This window comes from Antechinus flavipes, chromosome 3 (assembly GCF_016432865.1).
Source record: "Antechinus flavipes isolate AdamAnt ecotype Samford, QLD, Australia chromosome 3, AdamAnt_v2, whole genome shotgun sequence".
Classification (NCBI taxonomy): domain Eukaryota; kingdom Metazoa; phylum Chordata; class Mammalia; order Dasyuromorphia; family Dasyuridae; genus Antechinus; species Antechinus flavipes.
Genome location: NC_067400.1, coordinates 89453423 through 89479216, shown reverse-complemented (window position 1 = coordinate 89479216; position 25794 = coordinate 89453423). Strand labels below are relative to the sequence as shown.

The following is a 25794-nucleotide window of genomic DNA, read 5'->3' as shown; positions in this document are numbered from 1 at the left end:
TAGAGAAAGGTTTCTAAAAAGAAAAAAAAATCATTAAAGCATTTTTAATGTAAGAGAACAGAATAAAAATAATGTCAGAAGGAATAACAAAAAGGACATCTTTGACAGTTACATTATATTTTTCAAGTATACTTTAAACATTTATTTTAGGTACTTAAACAGTGTTGTATACAATCTTATCTTTCTGTTCTACTGGAAGAGCTCATTTTATTTGGGGTGAAATTCAGAATAAGAAAATTTAAAAATAAGAAAAAAACAAGGTTCAAACTTGAAAAAAAAAAAAAAGGTTTAGAGATTACTCACAAATATCACACATAATACTTCCATAAAAGTTGAGAAAGCATTACACATTGATAGTAGAAAACACTACAAGAAATGAAATTGACCAAACTTTAATGAAAATTAAACAACCACATAGTGCTGTAGAAATCTTAGGCTGCTGTAGTCACACCACCCACTACCTACAGAAAAAGTAAAAATTAACATTAAATCAGAAGAAAATTACAAGACACTGCATATAGTTCCAATAAGAATGGAAACATCAATTGATAAAACTGATTGGCTGAACAATATGAAGCAACAATGCCCTGGAATTCAATAAACAAAAGGACTCCAGTTACTAGTAAAGACTTAGTATTTTACAAAGCCTACTGGGGTAACTGAAAAGCAGTTTGGAAGATACTGAGCAGCTGAGTGACATTGTGGAGAGAGCACTGGGCTTGGATCAGGAAGATTCATCTTCCTGAGTTCAAATATGGCTTCAGACATTTACCAGCTATATGACCCTCAGCTTCAATATGTCATTTGGAAAATGAGCTGGAGAAGGAAATAGTAAACTATTCCACTATCCTTGCCAAGAAAACTCCAAATGGAGTAAAAAAATTAGACATGTCTAAAAAATGATTGAACAACAAATAGAAGTAAAAGAAAAAAAAAAAAGTATGCTTGCAAACCAAGTGACCACAAGGCTGAGGGTTGTTAGATTTCTTGATCTTAAGAGCACTTAGTTTCTAGAGTGGTTAAGATGTCTGCACAAAATTGAGTTCCAATATGATGAGCTCCCAAGTGTAAAGAGTTAGGCTGCCTAAGGAGAGGAGATCAGAAACAAGATCAGGTCAAAGATTCTATTATAATCAGCAATGGGGCCAGCAATGGGGGGAAGCTGTATGGCTTCCATACTTTTAGTTTGGGCAACTTAGGGAGATGTAGTCTCTAAAATAAATAAATAAATAAATATATATTATATATATATATATACATATATATATATATATACATACACATACATATATATATGTGTGTGTGTATATATATATATGTATATATATATATTTTTTAATTGCTATATTCCAATTTTCAGCCTGAGCCCCAAAACAACATATCAAACTCTATTTATCTCTTCCAATAAAAGTTCAAATTTGCTTTGTTTTAGATAATACCCTACCTAGCAGATAGATCTCTGAAGTCAAAAACAATGCTACTGACATGCTTTACCCAAAATACCAGTGTCTATTTTATTTGTTTTAAAAGTTCAGGTTGTTATATGTAAAAAGTTCCCTCAAAGTAAGGCATAGTTTTATCTGGCTTATCAAGAAAGTAGATTACACTACAAAAAAAAAGGTTTTCATATCATGCTGCTATGAGTGCTTGTGGTATATTTTACATTAATATTTAAAACTTGCTGTATTTTTAGGATGACTTTGAGAAAATGTGGGTCATACTTAGAAACAATGCCAAAAATGGAAACAAAAATGTAAAACAGCACATCAGTACCATCTGAAAAACAAACCATTCTGTAGAACATAATAAAAAGTGCAGTATACGTCAAAGAGATTCCCAAGAATTCAATATATTCAAAACTAAGATACTCTTTTCCAGAAACCCCTAATATTGATTATAGTATTAACAATCAAGATACTATCCACAATCATTCAACAACTCATTATTTCTATTTCTTCATTATATTAACTTCCTTTTACATACAAAATTATAATAATCATTTAGTAGCAAGCAAAATTTCCTATTTATTTTATTGCCAATATGCATTCCTTTCATAGTCCTTCCAATGAATTTCATGGGATCATAATACTAGAGGAAAAAGGGACCTTGGGGGTGATCCACAATGCTTTCCTATTAGTATATCTATTTAGAATACATAGTACCACCAGAGAACAAATTGAACCCAGAATTAAATAGGAGGAAGAAAGCAGACTGGATTGTCTTCAGGAGACTTCAGAATTCTTTAGATGACTCTGAGCTTCTTCTGGTAACAAAAGCCCATTTTTAACAGACGATTTCAACTGATCTTGCTTTATGGTTCTGAGTAATTAAAATTTTAATATCATTTAGAAACAACAGATATAAGCAGATTGTGAAGCTAACCAATGAAGCACTTTCAAAAAGTTCCTGATATTAGATGCTTATTGATGGTGGAGATATACAAATGCATATGTATGTATGTGTGTGTGTGTACATATGTATATATGCACATACATTTAATTTATAAGGTAATATTATATGTAAATAATATCAGCATATTCACTATTATCTAAAATATCACATAAAGGTCATCTCCATTATGGCTTAAATTTTGAAAAAAAGGCAAATTCCTCTCAAATGAGATTGTATAATATACAGGCTTTTAAATAAATCCATTATATAAATAAAGGAAAGTTAAGGTAAAAATTATGGCCTAAATATTCGTAATAATGTATAACTTACAAATATTAAGGAAAGATGGGAATGGTTCATACTGTTCATCTATACTGTCACCTTTTAACTTTTCTCTCAATCAGCAAGTATTTATTAGAATATAACTTTACATTGCTTAATTCTTTTACTAGCATCCCCTACACTTAGCAGAGAAACTGCCACATGGTATGTACTTAGTAAATGCTTGCTGATTGACTTCAATTAGATTCTGGGGACTTCTTTTTTTAAAGATATTAAGACAAAAATGAAACACTAACAACTGGAATATCAGGAAAGGTTTCATGAACAAGGCTATGCCCGAGTTAAATTTTTAAAAGAAACAAGAGATTCTAAGAGTCAAAGGGGACAAGGAGTGCATTCTAATTATGAAAATGCCCTGTTTAAAGGCACAAAAATGGGAGGATGAGGTACAATTAAATCTGGATGGATCACAGAGTGAAGGAAGGAGAAAAATAAGATAAAAAAAATGGGTTGAGCATTCTGGAGAGCAATTTGCAACTATGACCAAAGGGCTATCAAATTGTGCATCCCTTTGATCCAGCAATGTTTTTACTAGGCCTGTATCCCAAAGAGATCTTAAAAGAGGGAAAAGCACCCATATGTGCAAAAATATTTGTAGCAGCTCTTTTTGTAGTGGCCAGAAACTGGAAACTGAATGGATGCCCATCATTTGGGGAATGGATGAAAAAGTTATGAATGTTATGGAATATTATTGTTGTATAAGAAATGATCAGCAGTATGATTTCAGAAAGGCCTGGAAAGACTTACATGACTACTACTAAATAAAGTGAGGAGAACCAAGATAACATTATACATAGCAACAAGAAGATTATGTGATGGTCAACTGTGATGGACTTGGCTCTATTCAACAATGAGGTGACTCAGGACAAATCCAATAGAGTTGTGATAGAGCCTTTTCTAGGCTATGGTGACTAAAGATGGATCACAACATAGTATTTTCACCTTTGTTGTTGCTATTTGCTTGGCTCGAGTTTTCTCTCTCTCTTTTTTCCCCCTTTTTGATCTGATTTTTCTTATGTAATATAATAAATGTGGAAATATGTTTAGAAGAACTACATATGTTTAACCTATATTGGATATTTGCTAGAGCTTCCAGGAATTCTTATTGGGTTTTGTGTCCAGTTCACATTTTTCCCCCTTTGAAGCTTTCCTTGTAGCTGTTTTGACATCATTAAATTCTTCTGAATTTGAATCTTGATCTTTACTAATCAACATAGTAGCTTTTTATAATCATATTGCTCTTTGTTGTTGTTGTTTGCTCATTCTTCCAGTCTATTTCTTGATTTTGCCCTTTATGTTAAAGTTAAGTCCTCTTCCCAATATGGGGAGTGGGAGCAGGGGCACTGTTTCAAACTTGAGGCTTCTTCAAACTGCTGTTTTCAGATCTATTTCTGGGCATTTGGAAGTTTTGGATGCTTCCGAGATAGTGTAAACTGGGGAGCAGCAATTGCTCTCTTGATCTGTAATCTGGTTCTTACCCAAGAAGGGGGCTTTGATTCTTTGGTATTAGAACAGATACTGTGTCTCAGATTCCCTATTCTCTTGATACCCAATATGATATTGTACCTCAAGGACCCTGCTCCTTCTTGACCAAAAGTGCTCCTCTCTGCCCTTGACCCATGACCAGAAGTGAGTATAGGAAATGAAATTACCAAACAGCATCTAGTCCTATATCCAGTGTTGTAATCTATTTTTGACCAGTTGCAGGTGTCCTTACAGTCTCTTGACTTGACAGTTCCTAATGTTGCTGCTGCTTCTGTTAACATCATCTAATCCCATCACCAGTATTGCATCCATGTGGAATCCAGGCCAGTCCTTACCCCTACATCACAGACCTTACCTTCTAACCTCCTAAGTTGTCTTGGGAAGAATGTTTCCCCTGGACTTTTTTATTGCTTCTCCCACTCCAGAATTTGATTTAAAGTTGTTTGGAGGGGGCTTGAGAGAACTCAATTGAGTGCTTCCTCTACTCTGCCATCTTGGCTCTGCCCCAATACAAATATTCCTAAGAGCAAACTATGAAAAATGTGACTTAATTAAATAGCACATCAAAAGGTATAACAAAAAATCTAAAGATGTTAAATGAGAGAATGTTTTAAGGAAGAATTCCTTTCAAAGGTTTTTAACGTATTTGGGAACAAGTTTTACTTTTTTGCACTTTATCTCAAGTAGATGCCTAACCTTTATGATATGGGATATGAAATGTGTCACTATTAAGATCTCTTGCTTAAGCTACACCCAAAGAAAGAACACTGGGAAATGAATGTAAACTGTTTGCATTTTTGTTTTTCTTCCCGGGTTATTTTTACCTTCTGAATCCAATTCTCCCTGTGCAATGAGAACTGTTCAGATCTGCATACATATATTGTGTCTAGGATATACTGTGACATATTTAACATGTATAGGACTGAGGTGGGGAGAGGGAAGGGAAAAGTGAGAACAGAAGTGAGTGCAAGGGATAATGTTGTAAAAAATTATCCAGGCATGGGTTCTGTCAATAAAAAGTTATAATTATGAAAAAAAAAAAAGATCTCTTGCTTAGATATCCCTATGGATTCTGCAGCAAATGACAAAGGAGTTCTCAATGAGAAGGGCTCCAAATGATTGTTTTTATGACTGTGGCAGGAAACCAAAATATTTTAGCTGATCCCAAGAGGGTTGGCAAAATCCATGCCATTTTAGGTGTTACCAAAAAGGGTAGTTATGAGCCATGAGAGGCAAAGTGGAAAGTATACAGGACTGAAGCCAAAAGACTTAGCCTCATGATCTCAAGCAAATAATTTAACCTCTCTAAATCTCTATTTCATCATCTATAAAAATTAAGAAAAACAGATTTGACAATTTTACAGATTATGAGGACCACATCAACCACCATACATAAAAGGATTTTGAAAATTGTAGAGTACTATGCTCTATAATGAAGACACTGTTACATGGTACAAGGTGTCCCAAAAGTCTTAATGCAGTTTTAAGTTTTCACAGCTTACTATTATAAGTAATTAAAGTAACAGCAGTTACTCTTATTAATGTGTTGCTCTTGGTGGTTTTCAGAGAAGGATGAGAGTACCCACAATCTTTTTGCTTCACTGATGCTGAAAAGACTTTTCAAAGTATACATCTAAAGTTTTTAGGTTAGTAAAAGCAAATGTTATTTGAAGAACTATGCTATTTGTGATCTGCAAATCATCCCACTGAGAATGAATACAATATCAAATGTAAATAAGACAAACAGCAAACAGCAGGATTTTATAATACATACCACTTTCATGAAGTTTAATATCCTTTCAATGTTGCTGACAAGCAAAAATGAAACAGTCTTTCAGAAGGTTCAAGTCTGTGAGCTATCTTCATACCCACAGAGATAGGACTTTGTTAGTTAAGAATATCAAGGACATTAAAGAGCACTATATTGGGATCATAAATCAAATCTCCAATTTATTTTTTCTTAAACACGATACCTGTATTTGTTCTCTGAACTGTAAGGCCATACTAATTTGTATCACTGCTTTATGATCCCTCTCCCCACTTTTTTTTCTTCAAGTGGTATAAACCTTGAAATCTACAATTTTGTGTATATGCCAGTGTGTAAGTGCCTGACTGTCAGACAAGGAAAGCAAAGAAGGTCCCTCCATATAGTGAATATCTCCTAGAATTTGTCTTAAACCTAATAAAGAATGATTTCATTGAAACTAAATAGCAACAAAATCAGGGCTATTAAAATGAAAAATAGGTATTTATTTTCCTTTTCTTTCATTTAACAAATACAAACTACAGAAGTATGAGAATGTATATACAACCAGTCACAAACACTTTTTTATATTTTCCTACTTAACTTTTAATAATTAACTGAATATACTTTGGGAATTGTTTGTGTATGTGAGTTTATTTGCTGCGTCAAAATAAAATGCTTCTATTAAAAAAAAATACACAAAAAGGAAAAAAGATCATGTTTGATTTTCAGCTTTCCCACCAAAGCCAAAAATAAATCTAAATGGTTAGTATTCTAATTATCATAAACAACATATGATCTATAAATTAATTCTCATCAACAATAATAACATTGATAACTGTTATTATGCAACACTGTTTTCAAAATACTTCACATATACAAGATTTTCTTACTTTTATTAAATTGTTAAGGACTTGAAGCATTCAAGGTAATTTGGACCTGAATTAAAAGGTTTTTGGTTTTTCTTTTCCTGGAAGACTAGGCCAATATACTTCAAATGTAGTTTTACAGCTCTATTAACTTTTGCAAAATATGTTACTATTCAAAAAAAAAGTTTTAAAAGGTGGAAGGAGGCTTGAAGACCACTGAATTTAAGAACTAAACCATGCCTCTTCATAACATCAGAAGGACAAACTTTGTTTACCCTTAAGATTTAAATAGATAAAAACCATGAATTAGTAACTATTATGGAAAATGAATGTTTCTTACTGTAGTTCTTTGGTACAAGTTCTGGATTCTTGGGAGTTTTCAGCTTATATGATACATCTCCAATATGAATTGTATCACCTAAAAATAAAATAAATAAAATTAATTGCAGACAAATGGGGTTAAAATACATTCAATAATGTTTCGATCTACAAAGAGGAATGTACAAATGGGTCATTCATCTGTTAATATCTTGTTCCAAATCCTCAGCAGTTGGGACATAGAGAAGGTTTGTGACATGTTTCATATGAAGGTTAAGCTATCTAATAGAGGAATGAGGCATTGGGGTATTTGGATTAACTCCCAGTTACATTAAATGACACTTAAATACAATGAAATATTTCTATTTAAAAAAGAAAAAAAAAAGCTAGTTTATGTTATTTATAGGACACTATCACATAGATCAAAGCTTGGGAAATTTCTAGTAGTAGATCACTATGTTACTTTATAACATCAACAAAATTTTACCAGAAACTTCAAGAATATATTTGAGAGTTCTCAATGTCTGTGCATAGGGACCCACCTTGGAATTCATCATTTTTAGCTACCACGACTTAGGGCTATCCTGAGTTCATCCCTACCCAATGTGCCTGTGGGGACTGGTAATCAATATCCTGTGAAATCACACTCCCTTTTGCTTGTTTTACTGAATACTGAAAAATGAAACCAGAACCAAAACAAATGTATTGAACTCTGAGAAAAAAGTGTACATTCTGTATAATAGCATTCAATATATTCACATCATTTACATTTACATGATCATTCACTGATCCTTTATTTCAGCAGCACATTTCAAGTCTTCCAAGCTCCTTAATGGGGAAGGAGGAGGAAACAAGCATTTATTAAGTGTCTACTACGTTCAAAGCACTGCACTAAGTGCTTTACAAATATTGTCTCATTTCAAAAGCTTACTATTTCTCCAACTGTGAAAATGGTATGATAATAATCCATGCTACCAAAAATATATTGTTAAGAGACTGACCTAAGGTTCACGTACAAAATGAATTGTACAAGAATATCCCAAGAAAATTAAATAATGGTATATGAATATTATAGAATATTATTACACCACAAGAAATGAGGGGCAAGAGGAATCCAGATGACTTGTACAATATTAAAGAATGAAGTAAATCCATAAGAAGCAGACATAATAACAAACAACAAAATTTTAAAGCGACAATAAAACAAGACTGAAAGTTACATAGTTGTAATGGACAATCTTGGCTCCAGAGAAGAGATGATGAAATGAACTTTTCTTTACAAAAATAAGGTATTGTGGGTTTAGAATATTGCATATCGTATAAACATGATTACTTGTTTTTGTTTAGTTTTTTCCTCCTTTGTTATAAAGAAACAAATTATTCTTATCTCCTCTCAGAAAAAAATATGTAAAAATGAACTGAAAATTTGAACAGCCTCCTCAGATATGAACTCCCAGGAATGAAGTAGATTAACAAGGTATGACTGACATTATTAGATGGGACCACACATATGTACTATGTGGAGAATGCAAGTCAAAGCCTTCTGTGTACTTTCTCACATTTCTCAAAGGTACTGTGCTAGGACCTCTTTTATACTTAACTATATACTATAGTTTCTCTCATATCTCTCTTATCTCTGTATTTATCCTTGTCTCCTATTCATTAGAATTTAAACCCTTTGAAAGCAGGGCCTACATGTATCAAGATTATAAAATGAAAAACTCTGATGGATATGGCTCTTTTAAACAATGAGATGATTCAGACTAGTCCCAGTGATATGGTGATGATGGGAGCCATCTACACTCAGAGAAAGGACTGTGGGAACTGTATATCGCATTTTTACTTTTTTGTTATTGTTTGCTTGCATTTTAGTTTCTTTCTCATTTTTTTTCTGTTTGATTTGATTTCTCTTGTGCAGCAATATAATTGTATAAATATGTGTGTATATATTGGATTAGCATATTTCTACTAAGTTAACATATATTGGATTTACTTGTCATCTGGGAGAGAGTGGAGGAAGGGCAGGGAAAATTGGCACACAAGGTTTTGCAAGGGTTAATGTTGAAAAATTATCCATGCACGTGTTTTGAAAATAAAAATCTTTAATAAAAAAAGGGAAAAAAAAGCAGGGCCTGTGCCCCAGATTTTTTTAAATTAAATGTTCTAATTAAAACATAAATGGAGCTTGTATCCAACACATGTGACCCTGGGAAAGTATACAGTACATTAGCAGTAAAATAAAATAAAATGGAAATAGGACATTAAACCATAGATCAGGATTCTTAATGGCTACACACTCACTTAGAAAATTACATAATAACATTATCTAGTATTTTATTTATTTTGTTAAATATTTCCCAAGTATATATGCAAATATAATTGGAAAATATTTTTAAAATTTAATTAAAAAAATAAAATTATTTTTTAAATTTAATTTGATAAATTAATGAGGAAATATTTAACAAAATAAATGAAAAATGTAAAGAGAACCTGGATAACATTAATTTTAAAGCTAAGCCAAGATGGGCCCTATAAGTATCATACATACAGATTAGTGGCCTATTTTTCTATTTGAGTTTGACACTACTGCTCTACACAATTCTTTATGACTTTACACTGTAGAAAAAATTTCAACCTGCATTGGTAAACAATTTCCACATCAGGGAACTCTCTATACTAATAAAATAACAGGTCCAGTCCTTCGTTCTATCAGAAACAACATTTAACATCAATGCAGATGATCGATTGTTTAGTATTTACTAACATGTAAAATTTATGAATTTCGCTGCATTAATGTTTGCTGAATTCTCTGAGGAAGGTGAAAAATTTTTTGTTTCTGATACAAAGCAATACAAAACTGTCTAAATGTAATTAAATTAATTAAGTGCCTTGAACATCATCTCATATCTAAAGTTGGCATGATATTCTCATATTATGCTCTTTATGTTGGTTTATTAGTTTTCTTTTGCAATCTGATTATTCTTTATATATCTACAATCAAGCATGCATTAGGCATCTATCTTCAAAAGAAAGCTTTTAGAGGACAGAGTCCATTGCTCTCCAGTCCATTGCAGATCCTCAAAGCAATCTTCAATTAACAGAGAAAGTGAAAGAAAATCTACCCAGTTAACTATTCTGAAAATCATTTGATTGTAAACTCCTTCAGGGAAAAAGTTGCATCACTTTATTCATTTCTGTATCCCTATCCCTAATATCATGACATATAAAGTAGATATTGACTTAATAAAGTTTGTCAGTAAATTGAACAAAGAATGTAAGCCATTACTAAGTCAATAGGGGCATAAAACACTTAGGGATTTGAATTATATTAAAATAATCCATAAATGGTAATGTAGGACAGTGAGTTCCAAACTTTTTTTAATGACATCTCTATCAGGAAAAATCTGAGGGCATACCATTTCAATATATGCATATTTACTTATTTCTAAAACATACACATGAAAAATTGCATTAACAATTATTTAAATTATAAAATTAAAAAATAAGATAAACGTAAAATAATATTTAATTCTTGCATCAACAGAAAGTCAATGAATTTTATTGACATGATCATTCCTGCATTTTATTATATGTCAAATGTATAAAGAATAGTTCAGAGTGAAGACACACTTGAAGCAGGGAGTTCAGGCAAGAGGTGAAGAGAGTCTGAACTATGGTAAAGATGCAATGAGTAGAGAGAGAACAGATTCATGAAAGATAGTTGAGATGTAGATAAAAAGATGTGTCAACTAGTAGAGTACATGGAGTGAAGAAAAATGCAGAGTAGAACATGACACCAACGTTATAAATCTAAATAACTGGAATAATGATGGTACCCTTGATAAAGATAGAAAAGTTTGAAAAGGGGTAGGTTTAAAGAAAAAGACAATATAATGAAATCTCTGATCATTATCACCACTCATTCATAGCTGCTCATGCTATGCAGCTCATTCTTTTCTACCAAAAAGCAAACCAAAGGTGCAGAGCTCTTACTCCCATAATCCCTAGTGCAGAATCTATCTGCCCACTGTAATCATGAAGTGATCTGGGGTAGAGGGCATAGAGAACACTCATATAGTGAGAAATTTTGCCTACTGGGGATGCCTAGGCTGAGGTTAGGTTATAATCACCCTGAGAACTCAACTCCTTATAGCCATGGTAGGACAGCACTATAAGAGGGTAGGTTGGGGAGTGCTGAGCAATGGGTAGAAATGGTATAGCTGTGTTGGAGACAAGTTCATGATGAGAGTTTAATGAGATCCATCTTACCCTTCCAGTGAATGATACTCTGGTCTCCTTAGGATCACACCACTGACCCATGAAGATAAACTGCCCCCACTTTGAAGACCACTGGTCTGAGAGATCTAAAAAATCTATAGACATCTCAGAGATAAAAGGGGAACTGAGAAAATTTTGGAATAAAATTTTTAAAAATTAAATATATTTTATGCCAAAAAAATTACTAAAAATTGAACATGGAAAATATTTATCACAGATATTTTCTGAAAGAATTCCTATTCACAACACATGGAAAAATATGAGAACAGTTAAAGAAACACCATGCTTGAGTTTTCTACTATCAGTAGAACATCACCAAAAATAAATAAGTATTGGGGGAACCAAAAAATCCTGAATTTTTCTTCCCTTTGGGGTGGAAAAAAAAATCAGTTTGCACACTAGCATGAGATCCTGAATCATGAGCTGTTCGAACCAGGAGGATCATAATATGAAACTGAGACTGATCAATATAAAAAACATAAAAGTTCTTGGTTCCTTCAAGAATGTAACAGAACAATGTTAGAGACAATTTTTTATTCAAAGAATTTAAAATTTCTTCATTTTGAATTTTTACATTTCCACAAAGGAAATATTGTTTCTTTAAACAAAATGAGAAGCATAAAAATTTAACTCCTCAACACAGATATATAAATTAGTGGCAAAAACAATCCCAATTGATATTTAAACAAGACTTTAATATAAGCAGAGCTCTTATACATATTACATTATTTGATGCAAGTTAACAAAATTCAAGTTATAAGAATTGTCAGCTCCATTTTACAGATATGTTAAATGACTTGCCCATGATTGTAATCACAAACTATTAAGAGTCCTGACTAATTTATATACTCAAGCCACTAAACCACTCAACTGCTAGTTCCTTTCTATAGATTTAATTAGATTTATTTAAATAGATTATACTATTCAATTCAAGAAAAAAAAAGTTTATTACACTGGGTTAGTCTATTTCAGGAGTTCTTGACCTGGAATCTATGAACATATTTTAAAAATAGTTTGATTAATTATATTTCAATATAACAGGTTTCCTTTGCAATCCTATATATTTCATTATAGGCATTTAAAAACATTACTCTGAGAAAGACCTCATGGCTTCAATAGAGTGCCAGAGATATAGGACATTAAAAAAGACATAAGACTCCCTAGTCTAGGGGATTATTAATTTTTGTTTGTCTGTTTTTTGCTGAGGCAATTGGGGTTAAGTGACTTGCCCAGGGTCACATAGCTAGGAAGTGTTAAGTGTCTGAGGCCAGATTTGAACTCAGATTGTTCTGACAAGCTAGTGCTCAATGCAATACGTCACTTAGCTGCCCCTGGGATTATTAGTTTAAAGAAAAAAAGAACTTACTATTTTCTATGTAAAAAAATTAAGAGCAAGTAGGAATACCATTAAATTTAGGATTGAAAGGAACTTTAAATATTATCTAGTTTAATCTCTGATTATTTTACAGTGAAATCCAGACAGGATAATTGATTTGTCTAAGGTAATGCATAAGGAGATAACAAAGAAAAGATTCAAACCTAGACATCCTGATTCTAATTCCCAGTATTTTTGTTTCCATTTTACTAGATAGACTTAAGCATAAGAAATTAAATACAAAGAGTTTTCTGATGTCTTAAATACTGTGTGGTTGTTTAGCTCTAGAAGCATCAGGGTCATACCTCTCCCTAAATCATATCACAGACTTTCAGAATTAGCTCTGAAAGTAGCTGCAGAAAAAAACCTGATATTTGAGACAGAGACCTCTTTGCCAAGAGCAAAGCCAAACTTTTATATAAAGTTAGAAGTCAAGAAATAGGCTGGCAAAATAAGCAAAGAACAACAAAATAAAATCCTGACCATAAAAAATTATTATGAGCACATGGAAGATCAAAACACAAATTCAGAAGATGACAACAAAGTCAAAACTGCCACATAAAGCCTCAAAGAAAAATATTAATTGTTCTTAGACTATAGAAGAGCTCAAAAGAATTTTAAAAATCAAATAAGAAGAAAAATGGGGGAAAAAAAGAGAACAATACAAGAAAAACAATTCAACAATTTGGTAAAAGAGGTACCAAAAAAAAAAAATACTAGAGAAAATAATACCTTAAAAAAGGAAAAGGACAAATGGTAAATGAGGCACAAAAATCCAATGAATAGAACAACTTAAAAAAGCAGAATTGGATAAAAGGACAAAGATATATAAAAATTCACTTCACAGAAGAAAATAACTCTTTAAAAAGTAGAATTGGAAAAAGAGATACCAAAGCTCAGTAAAGAATTCCTTTTACATTCCTTATAAATCATAATTGGGCAACTAAAAATTAATGATTCCATAGGGGCAACAAGAGGTAATATATAAAAATCAAAAGAATGAAAAAAAGGGCACTTGATGACTTCACCATCTCTTTCAGGATAAGAATAAAACTCTTTAAAGCAGTCTCTTCCCAGAATAAACTTTAAAAACAGTTTTCTTAGGAAAAACCTCTTCAGATTCTTTCTCTTTGATAATTAGTTTGCATAGTCTCTCAGGAAAAAAGTTCCTTCTCCTTCAATTATCATTCTCCTGTCATTACAGCCTCCAGAATGACAACTAAATGACTTTTCTCCTAATAATCTATACCCTCTAAAAGATAGAAGTAACAGTATACAACTGTCTGAGGGACTACTGAAACTGGGATTACATAAGTAATATCAATACAAAACAATCACTAGGTGAGATCCGGAGATGGAGGTAGGGAAAGGAAACATAGATCAATCATAAAGACTACCCAATAACATCTAGCTGGTGTCACTGTCCTGTAGATAGAAGGATAACCCACATTAAGGAAACCTCAAAACCCTGAAGTACTGAGTTATCAATGCCATTCACTCAACAAGAAAAACAAAATGTATTCATTAAGCATTGTTGCAAACTACTAGACTCTGGAGAAGATGCTTCAGTGAATTTGTGATGTCATCAGTCTAGATACCCACTCCAACTATTCAAATCACAACCACACCTTCTTTTCTTTTCTTTCTTGTTCCCTCTCCCCCCAACTATCCAAGGCAATTGGGGGTTAAGTGACTTGCCCAGGGTCACACAGCTAGGAAGTATAAAGTATCTGAGGCCAGATTTGAACTCAGGTCCTCCTGACTTCAGGGCTGGTGCTCTATCCACTGCACCACTTAGCTGCTCTACAACCATACCTTCTTATCCTGTGAAACTCATCTAAATATGTGCAGGGCCTTTCTCTAATTCTAGATACCAAAGGTTGTCCGTTCACCCATACAAAGGTAGATGAAAAGCAATTTTTGCCCTCAAAGAAATTAGTAAGGGAGATAAATCAGTTATGATGTGACTAAAAAGCAGCAACATTAGACTTAAGGGAGGAAGATCAAAGCTTAAGTTCTTACTTCAAATTATATTAGCTATATAATCTCTATGATTCTTGTGTCTTCTTTACCTGTAAAATAAAGATATCATTCCATAAAAATGACAGCTAAATGAGGCATCATTGTAATTTCAAGCCACCATGTCATTTCAAAATTATTTCTATTTTCTTCATGTTATATCATGAATTTTGTTCTTTTCAAAGATCTATCATTTATCAAAAACATCTGAAGTTTTCTTCTTTCCTGGTTGTACTACAATTGAAGTTCTTCCATTTTTCTTATTACAGATTTAAAGATTTATATTAGTACATTTTAATTCAACAAGCACTTTGTCCCATAAAATGTTTCTTACTGCCTTTTGTCTAAGTACCCAAATATTTTTATTAATCCCATTGCTTAACTCATGAACTTCAAACACATGGACATTTTAATTATTTTAATTTTTAACTCAAAAATATTTTAGTTGGGGTTTTGTTTGTTTTAATTAACTTAAATGTTTTTATAAAATGCTGAATCAAGCTTTTGTCTATACTTGGCTTGGGAAAATCCCATCTGCAATTTTGGAGACAGGCCAGCCTACTGGCAAACAGATAAATTTTGCATATGGGCAACATTGCACATTTAATTAAAGATTTTAAATATGAATAATAAAGGGAGTAAAGCAAATATCATAGTATACACGATTTACATCTTAATGTAAATTAAATTAATGACATAGTTTTCTTCATATAAAAACTATTTTGACAGCATAATACATAATTAACCAAATGCAACTTCCTAAGATAAAATGATTCATAATATAAACAATTCATAATAATTATTGTTAGTGAATGTGAACATGATTTAACAAAAGAAAAGTCTGTACAAACTGTTACATGATGATATGCAATTTAACATCTAATTATGCTTATTATACGAATAAACAAATAATTCAAATTTATCACTATCATTCTAAACTAAATCACTGAACATCATTTACTTTTAGTAAATAAACTGTCACATGAGTGCCATTAATCAGAAAATAAATTATTTATTTCATTACTCTTTTATCTACATAATATATTAACTTGGAAATACGCTAAAAAGCTTTTTAAAAGATAAAGGCTTCCAAGCAAACTATTTGGGAAAGACAACCTGAGAATGCTATAATTTTATTGATTAAAAACTTCTAATCTCTTTCCCTTTTATTGATTCCAAAAGTCCGTAATTTCATTCAATTGAAAATATTTCTACTACAGAAAAGTCTTTGGAAACAAAAAAAGCATTTCTCCTGTTTATTAAGATACAATTTTGCAATGCTTATTACTGCACCATAAGAAATGATGCTACAAAGAACAAGAACTAAATAAGCAGAATCAGGAAAACAGTATACACAAGTACAACAATATTAATAGAAAGGCAAAAAAACAACAACTCTAAATGCTATATAATCATAGGGGCCAAGCTTTACCCAACAGATATTAAAATATTGCCTCCCCCTACAGCATTTACTACCAGATTCAGTTGATATATGCATTAATTTTATTGAACTACTTTTTTCTCTTTTTTATTCTTTATTGTAAAGGTACAATTCTGGATAGGTGTATTGTTAGAAATGGTTCTCTTCATAGGAGGAAGATGACAAAAACATATCTCAAAAAATTAAGATATAATCTTTCATTTCTCATAAATTATGATGTATTTCACTGCATTTTTTATGGTACTCTTCAGTGTTCATCATGTTTTGTACAAGCAGTTCTCTCCTGAAAACATTCATAAGGTCATATGACCTATAAGATGGAATAATTATTTTCTGAACATCACTCCAAAATAACATTTTTCCAAAGGAAAAAATATGCACCAAACTTATATGTATTCTTAAGACTTGATATATAAGATAATTTAACAGAAAAACTGAATTCACTAAAAACCTCATAAAATAACATCAGAGAACAAATAATTAAACATAATTCTCATCATCATCTCATCCCATGGATGCTGTGAGCAACCTTACGTGGATGTGTCTCAGGTCCAGCTATAGGACCCCGGGTTTTATCCTGCCCTCCACAACAAAAATGATTCAGTATAAACTTCCTCCCCGACTCCAAATAAGAAGGAAAATATTTATTCTGCCTACCCACATGAAGAAAAGGAATTAAATTGGTGATAGGGAAAGAAATCACACTAGAATAGAACTGACTAGAAGAGGAGACTAAAATCTGGCTGGAGTCAGTCTTCTCACCCCTCCAAACCCTTCCTATAGAGTTTACTCTGGGCAAAGATTAGGCAGGCTCCATATCCTCCAACCCAAGGAAACTGATGACAGCTAGGTTATGCAGCCAATGGAAAGAGCTAAAGAGTGACAAGATATGTCAAAGAAAAGCTAACTGAAATACATGCTAGTCTAAAAAGCCTCACTATAAACTTTGTTACCAAGTGGATAAGATAATACTAAAATTGAAAAAGAAAAAAAATTGCACAAAAATTCAGGAAACTGAGTGTTTGCCTACCAGCTGGGGGACAGCTGAATAAGTTATGGTATATGAATGCACAACCAGTAGGCTAACTTCAGAAAGGCCTGGAGAGACTTATATGAACCAATGCTAAGTGAGGTGAATAGCAACAAGAGAATATTGTACACAGTAAAAAAAGATTATGTGATGATCAACTGTGATGGACTTGGCTCTTTTCAACAATAAGGTGATCCAATAGACCTGTGATAGAGAGAGAGCCATCTGCATCCAGAAAGAGGTCTATAGGTACTGAATGTGGATCACAACACAGTATTTTCACCTTTTGTTGTTGTTGGCTTGATTGTTTTTTCTTTCTCATTTCCCCCCCTTTTTTCTCGTGCAGCATGATAAATGTGGAGATGTGTTTAGAAGAATTGGACATGTTTAACCTATATTGGATTATTTGCTGTCTAAGGGAGGAGGAAGGGAGAGAGGAAGGGAGAAAAATATGAAACACAAGATTTTGCACAGGTGAATGTTGAAAACTATCTTTGCATGTATTTTGAAAAATAAAAAGCTATTAAAACAAAGTAGAAAAATACACTGGTGGTTCATACTAGAAAAACTATCAGAATAAATGCCCATATCAATAATAAAACCAAAAGAAATAATATGGTTATCCTAATAGATGCCCAAAAATTGACCAAACACAACATCCATTTCTATTAGAGAACATAGGAATAAACAGAGCTTTCCTTAAAATAATAAGGAATATCCATCTAAAATAAACAGCAATCATCTATAATGGGGAGAAGCAAGAAGTCTTTTCAACAAGATCAGGGGAAAGCAAGGATTCCCATTATTACTCCTGTTATTCAAAATTGTACTAAAACCGCTATAAAAATAAGAAAAGAAAAAGAAATCTAAGAAATTAGAATAGTCAATGAGGAAACAAAATCATTACTCTTTGACGATGAAGATAAAGATTCTAGAGAATCAACTAAAAACCTACTTGAAATAATTAACAGCTTTAGCAAAGTATCAGGTGTAGAATAAACTCACATAAATCATTAGCATTTCTATATATTACCAACAAAGTCCAGGTCAAATAATAGAAAGAGAAATTTCATTTAAAATAACTGTGTACAATATAAAATACTTGGGAGTCTACTTGGCAAGACAAGCCCAAGCACTATATGAACACAATCACAAAACACTTTTCAAACAAAGTCAGATTTTAAAAACTAGAAAAATATCATTGCTCTTGGGTAGACCAAGCCAATAAAAGAAAAAGAAAATGAAGTTACTTATTCATATCCACATCAAGATACCAAAAAGTAATTTATAAAGTAGAAAAAATTAATAAAATTCATCTGGATAGACAAAAGTTCAAGAATATCAAAGGAATTAATGAAAAAAAAAACTGGGAAGGAAAGTGGCCTAGCCACACCAGATCTCAAACTGTATTATAAATCAGTAATAATCAAAACAATCTGGGACTGGACAAGAAATAAAATGGTAGTTCAATTGAATAGATTAGGTATAGAAGACCTAGTTGTAAATGACCACAGTAATCTACTGTTTAATAAACACAAAGACTCCCAATTTTGGGGAAAATTCACTGGGGAAATTGGAAAACAATATGGCAGAAACTAGGAAGAAATCAGAATCTTCCATTGTATATGAAAATAAGATCAAAATAGGTACATTATTTAAACATAAACAATGATACCACAAGCAAATTAGGGGACTATGGAAGACCAAAATTTAATTTGTCAGATGTTTGGAGAAGAATTTATGACCAAATAAAAGAAAGAACTACAAGATGTAAAATGGATAATTTTGACTATATTAAATGTAAATGTTTTTGTAAAACAAAACCAATGCGGTAAAAATAAAATGAAAAGCAGAAAGCAAATTTTACAGCTCTCTGTATAAATGTTCCATTTCTCAAATATATGAAGAACTGACTTCATTTTATAAAATATGTCATTCCCCAATCTATAAGTGGTCAAAGTATATGAAAAGATAGTTTTTAGGTAAAGAAATTAAAGCTATATATATATATATATATATATATATATATATATATATATATATATATATAGTCATAAAAAAATCCTAAATTACTATTGATTAGAGAAATGCAAATTAAAACAATTCTGAGGTACAACTTCACACCTAACATTGGCTAATGTGACAGAAAAAGGAAAATGATAAATGTTGGCAGGGATGTAGGAAAATTGGAACACTAATGCACTCTTGGTAGAGTTGTAAACTGATCCAACCATTCTGGAGAGCAATTTGATACTATGCTCAAATAAGCATAAAACTGCATACTCTTTGATCCAGCAATACCAGTACTAGAGAAAGGAGAGAGAGGGAGAGGGAGAGGGAGAGGGAGAGGGAGAGGGAGAGGGAGAGGGAGAGGGAGAGAGAGAGAGAGAGAGAGAGAGAGAGAGAGAGAGAGAGAGAGAGAGAGAGAGAGAGAGAGAGAGAGAGAAAATATAGCTTTACAGAAGCTCTTTTTGTGGAAGCAAAGAATTGGAAATTGAGGGGATGTCCATTAATTGAGGATTGGCTGAACAAGTTGTCTTATATAATTGTAAAGAAATACTATTGTGTTAACAAGAAATAAGGACCAGACTGATTTCAGAAAAATCTGGACAGACTTACATGAAGTGATGCCAAAAGAAATGAGCAGAACCATGAGAACATTGTACAAAGTAAAAGCAGCACTGTATGATAAACAACTGTGAATGACTTCTATTTTCAGGAAAACAATGATGGAAGCCAACTCTAAAAAACTCATGATGTCTCAAATTGAGAAAGAAATAATGGCGTCTGAAGGAAGATTAAAGCACACTTTAAAAAAAAAAAAAAAAACTTTTTTCCTCCTGTTTTTTTTTTTTTCTTTTTGGTCCAACTCTTCTTTCACAACATAATTAATATGGAAATGTTTTGCATAATTACACATGTATAATCTATATCAAACTGCTTACTGTCTCAGGAAGGGAGAGAATTTGGAACTCATAATTTTAAGGAACAAATTGTTTTTACATATAATTGGAAAAAAATATTATTTTAAATTAAAAAACTAAAAAAAATATTAAATCATAGAAAAGCTGTAATTTGCCTTAGTGAGGCCAAGATAATTGAAATATTACATTGATTTATTATTATTGGCCAAGGCTCTCATGTATGGAACAAATCTGCTGTCATTATTAGCCAGTTGGTCCAGCACACATTTTAAGAGCGAACATGATTAAAGAGAAAATCCAGAACACTCTGTTGATCTAGTAAATGCCCTAAAGTTTTAAGGTCATGATGCAAAATTGCAGAATAATCATAAGCAACACGAGTTCAGGGTGGGGGAGGGGGGTTGAGATAAAGGAATGGAAAGCAAGATCACCAAATCCTAAAGGAGAAAGGATGAGAGACATTAAGTCCAGTCTGCTCAGTTTACAAAGACATAACTGTTACTGTTAAGGTTACTGTATCAGAATTCTAGCAAGAATCTGTATCTCCTGACTTTGTTATTGACAGCGGGTCCAGAACGTTAGAGGAGGATTTTAAAAGATCCAGTTAGATTTCCTCATTTCACAGAGGGAAAGTGACTAGGTCAAGGTCACTGGCAGCGAGCTAGGGCCGGCATTACCATATCCGGACTTTGCTGCTCACAAGGGGTCTCACGTGCGGAATGTTAGAGTCAAGTCTGATGTCCTCATTTCACAGCAGCCAGAGAGGGAAAGGGACTGGGTCAAGGTCACTGGGAGCGAGCTAGGGCCGGCACCCGAAGCTCAGGACAATCAGCGAGGGGGAGGGAGGCAGGCAGAAGCGTGGGCGGCGGCCAGTTACCTGCGTCGGCCCCCGCCCTGGAGTGCCTGAGCCGGAGCCCCTCAGCGCCCGGGCGGCCCCTCACCACCTGCCGCAGGATGAGCCTCACTCTCCGCGCCGCCGAGCTACGTCCGCCGCTGCCTCCGCCTCCGGCCGTCCCGGCCGAGCCGAGGAGCAGCAGCCGGGACTGCATGACAAGTCCGGCTGAGCAAGGCCGGCGCGCAGAGCCTCCTGCCGCCCGAGGCTGCCCCGCCGCTGCAGCGAGTGCCCTTAGCTAGGACGGGTGCAAGGAGGAGGGGTCACTGCGCGTGGAGGGGCCGCGAGGCCGGAAGAGGGTCGACGACCCAAGGGCTCGCGGACAGAGCGTGCAGCGAAGCCGGTTCTGGGGGACCGGAAACAATGCCGCACCGCGTCCGTGCGGAAACTCCTTCCCTGCTTTTCACCTCTCTCCGAGTTCCTGCGTGGGCGCAGGCCGCTCCAGCTCGGGTGAGAGAGGAGGCTTCGAAAGGGCAAGCACCAACAGTCCCAGTCGCCTGACAGGGACTGGAGAGGAGGCCTCTGTACAGGGTCAGGGCAGGGGGCGGATCCGGCCCCGCCTCCTCCCGCAGTCACCTGGGCTGTCCGGCTTTTCCGGCCCTCTCAGACTCGCAGCTAGATCCTTTAGATCCCCGCGGGTCATCGCGGCGCTTTTTCAGCATCGTCTACTTAGCTAAGGCCCCGGGTCCCGGGCATGCCCTCGGTCCCCTCCCCCACCGTCCATGCCGGGGCCCTGGTGACGTCATGGAGCGCGTGCCAGGCTTTCACCTCCCAGAACGCTATCCATTCTCCTGCCCCACGAAGCAGGGTCGGGCAAGGATGTAGCTCGCCTTTCATTCTCTTTCCCCAAAGTCCTGAGGCATTACCACTTTTCTAAACCACCTTCTTCCCTATGACTCTTGAGATGCCACTGGAAGAGACTGAGCTTTCGTTTTGTTTTGTTTATTTTGTATTATTTTGTTTGTTTTATTTAAACACTTGCTTAAACTTTTGTCAGTCATTAGTGGGCCTACGTAATGGGAAAATAATAATGGTATATAATATGATTATTAAAATATCTTTAACGAGTCAAACCCTAGACGGGTCATTTAGCCGGCCTCAGTTTCTTCATTTATACGATGGAGAGAATAATAACTTCCCAGCATTGTGAGGCTCATTAGCTCAAATACAAGCTTTAGTAGCATACAATTAAACTAAGACTTTTAGAACACCTGTTCATAAAATGCTTTGTTAGTCAGAAAGCTATTTATAAGTCCTAATTACTTTTATTATTGTTGTCACCATTATTATTAGCCTATTGTTACTCATTGTAAGTTCCACTTCCTATTTTTTAGTATAGTGCTTGAAATATGACTTTAATTGTTTAATCACTTATCTTTTTGAGTTGCCTTTAAAAAAAAAATGCCTACTTTATTGTCATTTTCCTAGGGTGAATGTATTCAACCACGACTGATGGTTAAATCAACTTCTCTCATCAGTCCATTCACAGGTCAATCAATTTTTGTCTTGGACAGAAATAAAAATGAAACTGAACAAGTGGTTTTCACAACCTGACTGACAAAGGAAGACGTGTTTTAATTAGATCTTCTTCTTGAAAGCTATGGAATGCCAGTTTTCAAACTACTAAAGTTGAAGATTACCCAAAGAATGATAGATGCCTTGTGGACATGATAAGGCTTCATCAAAATTTATGAAAGTAGGATAAAGGTTATCAAAAAATAAATGTGGTGACAACAGATATTCATGGGATCTGTTGGTATGTAGAACACCTCTAAAATCTAAAAAAAGAAAGGCCCCCAGCATAATAGAGTGAAACCCTAAAGCACATTTATATGATGTCATAGGCATGAATGACTGTGAATTAGAAGATTTGAATGGGGTTGTAGTTGGGACTGCTAAAGGGAATAGAGATATATAGATGGGTAGATAAGTCAATAGACAGAGATTTAGATAAGTATATGTATGTATACATATCAAAATAGAGACTTCCCTGACCAATATTTCAGAAATGGCCAATTATGTCTGAACAATGGCAAAATAAGCAGGTTTTTCAGTCTTTACAGAAAGTACAAATGACTTATATGTGATATATGCCAATGATAAAAAAGGGGAAACTATCAGAGACCATCATTCAAGAATTATTCAGTTTCTACTAGAATATATATTAGTTCAGGATCAAATAATAAAACAAGTGACAAAATCAAAAAAAAAAAAGTAACAGATAATAAGTACAATAGTTCAGAAAATAGGATGAGAAAGGAGGGAATCAGTGGTGATAAGAGTAGTCAAAGATAGCCCAATGTAGGAAATGGCATTTAAATGGACTATGAAGAATTTAACTAGATGGACTGCTGGGAAAAGCCAATTCTAGACTGGAGAAGTTTATATTAAGACTTTGAGTAATGAGAGAATCTTATTAGGATTCTTGGTGGGAAGAAAGTATAATGTGGGCAAATTATGCAGTCTTTAATTCCAGCCCAAAGATTTCAGACTATAATAATTCATTGAACGATATTTATTAAGCATCTGCCAGATGCTAGGTCCTGGGGATATAGAGATTTTTTTTTGCCTTCACGGAGCTTATATTAAATTGGAGAGTTTAAAGCAGGGACTAAGGACACAAATAAATACAAAATATATACCAAATATTTTCCAGAATTCACCTTTATATAGGAAGCAACACTTGAGTTCATCCTGGAAGAGCTCCAGGATGTACAGATGGAACAATCTATCCAAGCTAGAAAAATGGGTGATGGGATGTTTTGTACAGGAATAGCAATAAGGACAGGCTTGAACTTAGAATAAATTAATTTAAAAGCATTTATTAAGCACCTACTATATATTAAGTGCTATCTTATGTCTGGAGATAGAAACATTAAAAAAAGGAAAAGGCCCTGGCCTCAAGAAGTTTACATTATAAATGAGAAGACAATTTGCAGACATATATGACATATATATGTATATACATAGATATATCCATAGTATATAAGGCAAATACAAAGAAACCATAAAAAATAAGCCATATCTGGGGAGACTACGAAAAGTCTCAAGTACAGGCAATACTTGAGGTAAGTTTTGCAATAGAGGTGAGGAGGGAGAGCATTCTAAATGTGGGAGAGAGCTAGTACAGCTAGTTTTTGATAAATTCATGATCATCTCCCCAAGATGATAAAGCAACAGAATAAGTGGGTTTGGTAGCAAGTATTAAAATACTGTTATTTTAGTTTGCATTTATAGAGCTCTTAAAGATTGTAAATCCACTTGGAGCCTCACAAAAAAATCCTATGATAAGTTTATTATCCTTAATTTCCAGATGAAAAAACTGTTTCAGAAAGTGAATTGATTTGCTCCTGGTCACACAAGTAGCAGGTGCCAGAGGTCCAAACCCAGGAAGCTATTGACTATACCATATGGCTTTCCTAGAATTATAATTGACATTTGTTTAGCACTCTGAGATTTGCAAAGCACTTTATACATTTTATCTCATTTAATCCTCGCTATAAGCTTGTGAAGTAGGTAAAACAGGTATTGTTATTCCCATTTTATGAATGATGTCTTTGAAGCTAAAACCAGGACTGATACTTGATCAGGATTGCACAGCAGTAAAATAATAACGCAGCCAAGGCACAGTTTGAGTCAAGTCTCTTCTGATTCCAAATCTGGAATTTTATGTGACACGGAAAAGTAATCTGTCTAGATCCAAGTTTCCCTTCCAGGCAATGCAGTTCATTTTGGATCCTAGTTATCTACTGTATTGTTTAATCCATCCTGCCTTTGTATCATCTGAGTATCTAATAAGCATGACATATATCTATGCCTTCAACCAAGTCATTAATGGAAAAAAAATTATACATGGTATAAAAAATATCCACCAAAGAACTTCTCAAAGTTAATATTGAACCATTAAAATACTCATTTACCAGTGGTAAATCCTCCTAATCATACTGTTGCCTAGCTGGCAAATTTTTTTCTTGTCCATGAGGATTGCAATTGTTTCAGTAGCTTAATTCTAGGTATTTAATCAACAAACATTTATTAAATGTTTTTTATATACTATGTACTGTGCTGAACCAAAAGAGGCAAAGACCAAAAATAATTCCTGCTATAAGAGAACTTCCACACTACTGGGGGAGACAAAATAATACAAAGTGTTTCATTATAGGTAGTTAGGGAAGTAACTTGTAATTGGAAAACCAGGTGATACTTGAGCTCCCTTTAAAAAAAGGGAGGGAACTTTATGAAGTGGAAATAAAGAAGGAGGGAAACTCATTGCAGACTTGAAGAATGACAAATGCAAAGACTTAGTGTGGTAGGGGCAGCATTGTTGTTATGTGGCCAGCAAATGGGGTTTAGGGTTCAGCAGGAATGATTAGTCTACCCTTTTACTTTCTCTTTTCTCTGAAGCATCTTCCAATGCTTTATACTAAGTAATACTAGGCTGGCTCCTAAAGAATGGGAAATGGAGGGAAAGGATTCTCTTTCCTGAAAAATAAAGTAGGTTTACCTGGGGAGAAATGGACATAGAAGTCTCATCTTAGCTACTGCTGCACACCTATGAAAGACCTTTCTGATCAAGCTGATAGGTTGTTGTTGTTAGGATTTTTTGTTTGTTTGTTTTTTGGTGACTGTAGAAAAAGCATTTTACATTTTTTAAACTTTGGAATTGTATTCCTTTTAATCCTGTAT

At 34.0% G+C, this 25794-nt stretch overlaps 1 protein-coding gene across 1 annotated transcript in view; it reads right to left on the bottom strand.

Moving 5' to 3' along the window:
* The window catches only part of VWA8 (von Willebrand factor A domain containing 8), a 404132-nt gene extending 382791 nt beyond the window's left edge, over positions 1–21341 (bottom strand). Inside the window, exons 1-2 of the mRNA XM_051983869.1 lie at positions 21094–21341; positions 7172–7249 (exon numbers count right to left, since the gene is read on the bottom strand). Of these exons, the coding sequence (XP_051839829.1) occupies positions 7172–7249; positions 21094–21265 (250 nt within the window). The 5' untranslated portion in view covers positions 21266–21341. The remainder of the gene's footprint in view (positions 1–7171; positions 7250–21093) is intronic.
* Positions 21342–25794: the final 4453 nt, after the last annotated feature.